The 8,257-nt window shown below is 40.6% G+C and overlaps 1 protein-coding gene across 2 annotated transcripts in view; it reads right to left on the reverse strand.

The window, feature by feature from the left end:
• Nucleotides 1-325: 325 nt before the first annotated feature.
• LOC307245521 (ETS translocation variant 5-like) overlaps nucleotides 326-8,257 on the reverse strand; it is an 8,821-nt gene continuing 889 nt past the window's right edge. The window contains exons 2-13 of one of the 2 annotated variants that reach the window (XM_080021131.1): nucleotides 7,771-7,909; nucleotides 7,370-7,442; nucleotides 6,668-6,715; nucleotides 6,483-6,533; nucleotides 5,723-5,849; nucleotides 4,823-5,077; nucleotides 4,224-4,516; nucleotides 3,639-3,701; nucleotides 3,439-3,507; nucleotides 2,742-2,914; nucleotides 2,136-2,237; nucleotides 326-2,027 (exon numbers count right to left, since the gene is read on the reverse strand). In XM_080021131.1, the coding sequence (XP_079877257.1) occupies nucleotides 1,800-2,027; nucleotides 2,136-2,237; nucleotides 2,742-2,914; nucleotides 3,439-3,507; nucleotides 3,639-3,701; nucleotides 4,224-4,516; nucleotides 4,823-5,077; nucleotides 5,723-5,849; nucleotides 6,483-6,533; nucleotides 6,668-6,715; nucleotides 7,370-7,442; nucleotides 7,771-7,818 (1,530 nt within the window). In that variant the 5' untranslated portion in view covers nucleotides 7,819-7,909 and the 3' untranslated portion in view covers nucleotides 326-1,799. Of the gene's footprint in view, nucleotides 2,028-2,129; nucleotides 2,238-2,741; nucleotides 2,915-3,438; nucleotides 3,508-3,638; nucleotides 3,702-4,223; nucleotides 4,517-4,822; nucleotides 5,078-5,722; nucleotides 5,850-6,482; nucleotides 6,534-6,667; nucleotides 6,716-7,369; nucleotides 7,443-7,770; nucleotides 7,910-8,257 lie in introns of both variants that reach the window. The other variant, XM_080021130.1, reaches the window with a different exon arrangement.

An 8,257-nucleotide genomic window follows, 5' to 3' on the forward strand; every position in this document is an offset into this window, starting at 1 on the left:
AATATATACACATATATATATACACACATATTATATATATATATATATATATATATATATATATATATATATACACACACACATACACACACACACACACACACACACACACACACATGTAATAAGATAACATTATCATTTAACTCCTGAAAGTGTTTTGTTTTATTTTGATTGTTTTATTATTTATTGATTTATTTTATTCTATTAGTCTATTTATGATATTAAGCTGTGTAAGTTTTTTATAGCAAAAAATATTTGTCTCTTTTGTGGGAATTAAAGTCAATAAACGTTACAAAAACCTAAAATAATTCCACGCAGTGAAAATTCAATATTTTATTGTTTTTTCAGTCAGCACAGAAGGCACACAGATTAGGGAGCAGGTGAAAGTCTTTTCACTTTATAGCTTCACATCGTCAGAAATATAATTAAAAAAACAAACATTATTAGCAGGAACAGCGACGCAGCTCATAATGATGATAATAATAATCATAATAACAACAATAATAAAATAGCGAAACAAATTCAGCCTTTTGCAAAAATATATTTGTATATAATATTTTTTTCCAGCCATCGACGCTCATAACAAACTCTACAAAAAGCAGAAATATAATCTGGGTTACAACAATCGGAGCAATTTGTAAGAAAGCCCATGCGACAGGTTTTAATATCAGCTGTAAAACAGTTATAGAAAAAAATACAATTCGATATAGTGCCAAAATTATTAGTGTTTTTTAACAACAAAATAACGTACACAAAAGCATTTCAATATACATCTCTATAGAAAGATAAACTGTCTGGAAATGTCAATTTCAAGCGCACAACAGCAAAAAATACAAAAATACACTTTTACGCTTTTACTTTGAAGTCGACAATATCAAGGGCATCGTGGCTTGGGGGGAGAATTATTATTTTTAGTTTTTGGTGTGAACTACAAATCCCAGAGTTTAGGTCTTGATGAACGGCTGAAAACAACCTGATAACTGTTTCCCTGTTGCCCCCAGGAGTGAATCATGTGATAAGTGATAACGTAAAAAATATGGATCATAATTATATTGGATAATTACCACTCAAAGCAACAACTGTCAGGCTTGGCAACAGACAGTTGATGCATGATTGGCAACTTGTCAACAACTTCTAAAAGTTAGCACCGGGCCCCTGTACAGGCCAATGGGGCCTGTACAGGGGCCTCGTCCCAATGGAGGAGCTATGCTCCGCCTACAAAACCCAAAAGTCCATTGCAGCACAGTTACACATGTAATCTTCCAGGGGGATTTGGGGAAGGAGGTATTGGCAACACAAACCCCCCTACAAAAAAGGATGGAAATGGAACTGTAAACAAGTTTCTGGACCCGTTTTTGGGGCAAACGTGGCATTGGTGACGATCTGGTTTGGTTGGCTGAAGGGTGCACCCATTCAAAACTGGGAGTTCAGCTCAAATGTCAGAGGCCTGGAGCTGAGAGAATGGGCGTTGTCAATAAGGGGTATTGGAAGGTCAAAGACTTACCGGACCTGGTTGTCCACGCCGTCGCAGGAGGTGTAGAACTTACTGCTGCATGCTACAGTTTCCCTTTTCCAGTCCAAAGTGCCCTTCCAGACTCTACCCCCCCCCCCCCCCCCAGAAGGGGCAGGTCCTGATTTGGCCAAAGTACCATTAGTACTGTTTTTTTCAACCCCCTGTTCTGGTGGAAAGACCCTCCCAGCAACCCTGTGGTCTAAGCAGGAAGTCCTGCTGCGATGCTTAGACCTGGGTTTTTGGTTGGGTCCATCATAAGTAAATATGGTTCCAGATCCTGGAGGTTTTAGTAGGGGTATCCTTCGGGGAAGCCTAGCTCCGCCCCCTCGGCCAGGTAGGGTCCCGCCTCATCGTAGTGTGGGTGTGGCACGGCAGGTGCCTCCTCCTTGATGGTGGGCTGGACCACCAGGTCCGGGTCAACCTTCAGGTTGGGCCTCTGGTTGTCCGGGAAGGCCATGGAGAACAGGGCCTCGGGGTCACAAACAAACTTGTAGACGTAGCGCTCGCCAGCCACCTGGAGGGAGGATGCAGAGGGGAGGGGTTAAGGGCTCATGGGGCGGAGTTAAGGATAGAAGTCTGGAGGAGGGGGAAAGAGAAGAATTGGAACGTGACCTGCCTTTACCTTCTGCATGATGCCCTTCTCGTAGTAGTAGCGCAGCGAGCGGCTCAACTTGTCGTAGTTCATCGCTGGGCGGTTCTTCTGGAGCCCCCAGCGCCGCGCCACCTAGTGGACAGAAAAGGAACAACAGCAAAATAAAACAGTTGATAATGTAATATGCTTGTTTCTAGAGACTGTTTAGCTATGACATATAGTTACTTTGACACTGACAAAATCTACTTATTGTAAGTCGCTTTGGACAAACGTGTCTGATCATTGACTTAATGTAACAATGTCAATTGTTATTACTTTTCTTTTTGAGGTTACAAATGTTATTGGTTATTTTGGATCTAACTAAAAATGTTGTGTGTCTGTGTGTGGGGGTGGTTATTATAAAATAAATTTAAATATATTTTAGATTTTTGGATTGTGAGACAGTGGGTATGCCAAACAAAAGCTAAATGCAAAAACAAACAAATATATATATATTTTTAACTGCGGATCCACTTGCAATTCATAAGCAGACCCTTGGGGCGGTGTTGTTTGGACAATTTACATCTGGATTAGACTCCAAAACTGAAGCATTTTAATGAAAACAAAGGCAGTTTCGGACGGATGAGGGAGGCGGACCTCCTCAGGTTCGATGAGCTTGAACTCCATGTTGCGCCCGGTCCAGGCGATGCACCGCCCGTTTGCCGGGTCGTCCAGCAGAGCCACCAGGAACTGCCAGAGCTGCAGGGAGCCCCGCCGCTGGTAGGGGGCGACGTCCCGGAACAGCGGCACCTCCTGTTTCACCACCTTACCTGCATGGGGGGCGCACAACTTTTTAACTGTATATGTCAATTCATTTTACTTGATTAATTAAACGTATTAATCAGCACCATTCATGTACAGACAATGAGCTTAAAGAAGAAGCTCAAAAGATGAACTTTTGGAAAACTTTTGAAAAAAATAAAATTACATTAAAATTTACAACAAAACCTAATACACTAAATGAAAATAATAAAAATTATTATTATTAATAATGATAATAATAATAATAATAACAACAACAATAATTGCCAAGAATACAGAAATCATACAGAAAAATATAAAATTGAAATGTTGAAAGCCAAACAAAGAAAATCAAAAATGCAGAATATTCAAAGTGCGATTGCATGGACATATCACCATAGGGAAGGGTTGGCCATTTCCAACATTAGAAAGTAATTCAAATGACAAATGATTTTAATTAGCATTTTTTTAAGTTCATCAACATTATGTGTATTTTTGGTTGACTTTTAGTTTTATATATAATATATTTTTCAGTATAGTCTTAAGCGCTCACCTTCCAGTCGTTCTGGCACAACGCATGTGTCATCATAGTACAAATGTGAATCTCCATCAAAAGCAAAACCTGTTTAATCAAACAAAATAAAGAAAACAGTTACATTTCATAATACAGACCTCACACAAGACCATATTATACTGACAGTTTAAAAAATTGTATTTCAATAGCAAGGTAACAAAAAATTAACAACAGCTGACCCTCATTTTTATTGTGGAACAGCGGCGGAGACTTCCCAAACGACGATTGGCACGTCTGGATTTCTGTGAAAGACAAGTATAGAAACTTTTAATCAACTTGCTGATAGCCTTTTCACTTCTTAAAAATACAAACAAAAAAGAGTATAATATTCAATGTGTCGGATCCAATGAGGAAGTGCTTTAAACTGTATTTCAGCTTATGGCCACTAGATAGAGCGCCAGAAAACCTCTCTGAATAGAAGTCAATGGGGAACTAGAAGACACTTCCACAGTCAGTTTCCTTCCCACAACATTTGACGGTGTCTATCTCGGGTTTATCTCTTAACGGGATTGCATTTTTTTTAATTATTGTTCCATAAAGAAGAATCTTAACAATGTATACACATGTAAATTATGAGGTCCTAGCTTCCTTCACTGATAGGTCTCATGTCTGTGTTCAAGCTAAGTGGGTGTACCCCCCCTGCCCAAATTTACAAAATCTCTGGCTCCGTTTCCAACGAAGATGGCAGCGATCAAATCGTCTCAGTGGGCAAAGCGACAGATGCTAAATCCGTGTTTTCTTTCCAGACATTATAGTTCTATTACCTGAGTCAAATCCAAAGTCCCGGGGCTCTTGTTTGATGGAGAGGGGGTGAAAGGGCGCCCCCTGGCAGGCAGCTGGAGGAGGTGGTCCTGACACACCCTGCTCCAGGTAGCGGGGGTCCACCAGCTCCTGTTTGAAGCCCCCGGAGGGTTGGAGGGGCTCAGAGAGATGCCGCTGGTAGAGGGGACGGGCGTCCCGGGATGAATTGGGCTGGGGAGGGAAGGGCGGGGTCCGGCCGGCAACGTGGTCCGCAGCAGAGAATGCCAAGCAGGGCTCTGACATCTGACGATGGAATCTGGAGGAACGAGGGAAATTACAACCATATCGAAAAATAAACTGATTTTGCGGAGCACTAGACCTAATGGCCAACACATATAAACGCAAAAAAGAACAACAAAAACAATAAAATAAGAATAATAATAAAAAATATGAGAACATAAAGTACAATATTAATTATATAGTATATTTATTCAATATTGACTTATTTAAATGATTAATCATTTGAATTGACTAATATCTTTAAAGGCCTTACTACTTGTAAAACTGTATTAGACTTTTCAAGGACCTGCATGTGCCCTTGTAGTGCGTTGTCCCAACTTACCTGTGTTCTGATTGGAAGGAACCATCTGATTGGCAGGATGGGGGGCGGGGCTTGGCAAAGTTATGGTTCTGTCCGCCATGTTGGAGCGGGTGATGGTGGGGGGGGGCAGTGGAGGGGGCATGTCCATGGCCAGAAGGGCAGCCATTGGTCAGTCGAGGGACTGTGGGCGGAGTCAGCCTCTGCAGGGGGCGTGGTGTGGAAGGGGCGTGGTGTGCGCAATGGGCAGAGCCATGAGGCGGCTTGGTGTCGTAGGCACTGGGAGGAGCAGAGGGGAGAAAAAATATAGAAGTTCAATAAACACAAAAATGCAAAAGCTACTTCGTAAGTTTGCCAACTGCTAATATGTTGAACCTATATATTAAGCTTTTATCCCAACCATTATTTATTTAAATATTTAACCTATATTCCATATGTCACCTATTACAAAAGTGTAAACATATATTTAGTTTTTCCTCAACTTCAAATTGAGAAATTAAGGAGTACATTTGAATTGACAAAGACTGAACAATATAAGTTCAACAAATAAAGCAATTTTAAAAAGGCTTGAGTTTATATATCTTTACTATGTCTTCTTTAGCTTTTCTCAACTTATAATTGGGAAATGATGGTGTACATTTTAAATAGGGAAATGCAAAAATATCCAGGTTTGACAAATGAAAGTAATTTTAGAAAATGTAGAATTAACAATAATGTCCTTATATTTTTTCAGGACACTTTTGATATAACACTAATTAATTTTCACTCATTTGGCTGACTCTTTACATTTGGCCTCCTTGCCCGCCACAGAAAGGTAGAATGATACATTAAACTCTTGCAATTTCCCCAAAATGTCTGATACCTTCCGTACGGTATATTGTACTTAATAAAGCTATTATTATTATTATTATTATTATTGTCCACCTGTAGCTGTAGAGGCCATTGTCGGTGACAGGGCTGAGCCTCTGCTCGTGGCAAGACGACGGCTCTTTGGACTGGATTGAACTGGATTCCTGTTTCACCTTGGAGGCCGGTGGACCATGGAGCATCACTGGGGGCAGGAAAACACCAGGGGTCAGAGATGAAAGGTCGGGATGGAGGAAAATTAGACGGTGGGTTCAGGTGAAGTACGACATGTAAGGGATAATGTGCAGCCAGACAGTCATTATCGCTAAATACCTCAGGTGTCACACCTTCAGTGTGACAACAGACCTGACCACCCCATCAGGGGTTATTTTGCCGATAATGACCGTCTGGCTGCACATTGTCCTGCTTATTACACATTACTAACTAAATAAAATAATATACAACATATTGATCTGAAATAATTTTATAACTAGTATGTCTACTTTTAGAGTTTCCATTGAGAAAAATAGTAGTAGTAGAGCAACGTAGTAAACCATTATCCTGCAATATGAATACACTACTGTTTATTGCTGAAAGTGACATTGGGTATTTTCATATTGATGTCCTCGTTTATCTCTTCCAGTCTTCCATTGTAGTTTCTACGTCACCAGATGGCGCCACTAGCTAGTGTTAGCATGTTAGCAGAAGTGGTTCAAGATTCAAGATTCAAGAGGTTTATTTGTCACATACATACGGTCGCCTGTGAAAACGGTCATTATCAAGAGGCTGAGACCTTCCTTCCTGCGACCTGAAGGTACTAGAACAGGAGGCCACTCACGGTTATCCGACTGGAAGTCCGGGACAAACTGTTCGTCGTCAGGAACTTGGGCTACAAAGAGAAGAAAAGCAGGAAGTTTAAAAACCCTGAAAGAGACCAAAACAACTTCCCAACAGAAAACTGCGGGCCCCTCATAGAACCTCTGAGATGGCTGAGGGGGAACGTCCGTAGGAAGTGAACGGTACCTTCTGCGATCCAGATCTCCTGTAGCTGGCTCAGGTCCTGGAACAGTTCTGGAAAACATGGTTTTGTGTTAGTCTGGAGTTACCGGATCCTTAATCTACCTGCTGAGATTTAAACGTCTGCTATTTTAAACCACTCCATTATCAAGATCCCAATAACCCCAGTGACCTTCCTGTACCAGCTAGCTGGCAGTACCTACTGTTGATAGCATGATTATTATTCTGAAAAACCAGGGTACAAAAAGCTTGGTTCCAATCCGACCACCGCAACTTTGCTTTATATGTTCCATGGACATGCCCGATACTTGGCAGTTGTACGTTGTGCATACCTTTCTAGGCTGGTGGTACCTTTAATTCTAGTTTGCATTATTCTAAGTTTATAATAACTGCATCGCATGCATATTATACTTCATTTAGGATCAACCAATTGTCTGTTTGGAAGTCTTGGAAAATCTCTGAAAGTCCTCCTCTCGTGAATAAGTCCAAATAACAGCAAATTTGGTTTGGATGTTCCATGGACAGCGAGTACCTTGCTGGTACCTTGAATTGTAGTTTTTCTGTTTGGAACACTTTGGAAATTTGTTAAGTCTGGGTCTGTCTCAGAAGACGTGGTAAGTCCAGCATGTCTTCCTCTCATGAACCACAAGTCCAAATAACGTCAAAGGCTGTTGTGGTGTTTGGGAGGATTTTAAGGACGGGTCATACCCTCAGTGTCCTGGGCCAGCTCCGTGTCCACCAACTTCCTCTTCCTATTCAGAGGCTCCTCGGCATGAGCATTCTAGAAAAATTTAAAAGAATTATTTGAACCGTTTCAAACTCAGATGGAGACATTTAGGGAAAGAATGTTGAATTATTTCAAAGTAAACTTTGCTAATGTGTCAACAGGAATATTAAGGTCAAATATCTAAGAGTGGAATTGTGATTTGTCATGTTCAAAAATGTGTCATGCAGAGATTTGAGGCTCATAATAAAACTGCTTCTGTCCACAACACATTTAAAACATTATGTAGTCATTATGCAGGCGGAAAATCGTTTTGGTTTTCATGACGTTTTGGGATATCTAAGCGTCACTTGGACAAAAAAAATAAACATCTTTTGAAACTCACACTGGCCGGGAGCAGAAAGGGAACCTGCTGGTCGTAGAAGCCATCCATGCTGGAGGAACCTTCTCTTCTCCTCCCTCTGTCCTTCAGAAGATGGAGGAGGAGACCGCAGAGGGATTCCCTGGTGGACCTTCTCCTTCGCCTGTGGAGAGGCGACGAGTCCAGTAATGAGTCAACATAATTTGCAGGTAGAAAAAACCCCAGAAATTGTATTTTTATATGCACAAAATGGCAGTAAAATACTTTTATTCACAGGCATGAAAATAGCATGGCGTTATTATCACATTAAAATAGCATAAATACAATATTATTTACATGCATAAAATTCCATAAAACTAAAGAAATGTACATGCATAAAACAGCATGAAAACAAAATTGTTACATGCGTAATACACGGATTCATATTATATTTTACATACACAGTACATGGCATAAAAATACTATTTTATCAGTATGAAGATTTTTTTTTATGTAGTAAAAACAGTAAATG

This window comes from Zeus faber, assembly GCF_960531495.2.
Source record: "Zeus faber genome assembly, chromosome: 2".
Lineage (NCBI taxonomy): Eukaryota > Metazoa > Chordata > Actinopteri > Zeiformes > Zeidae > Zeus > Zeus faber.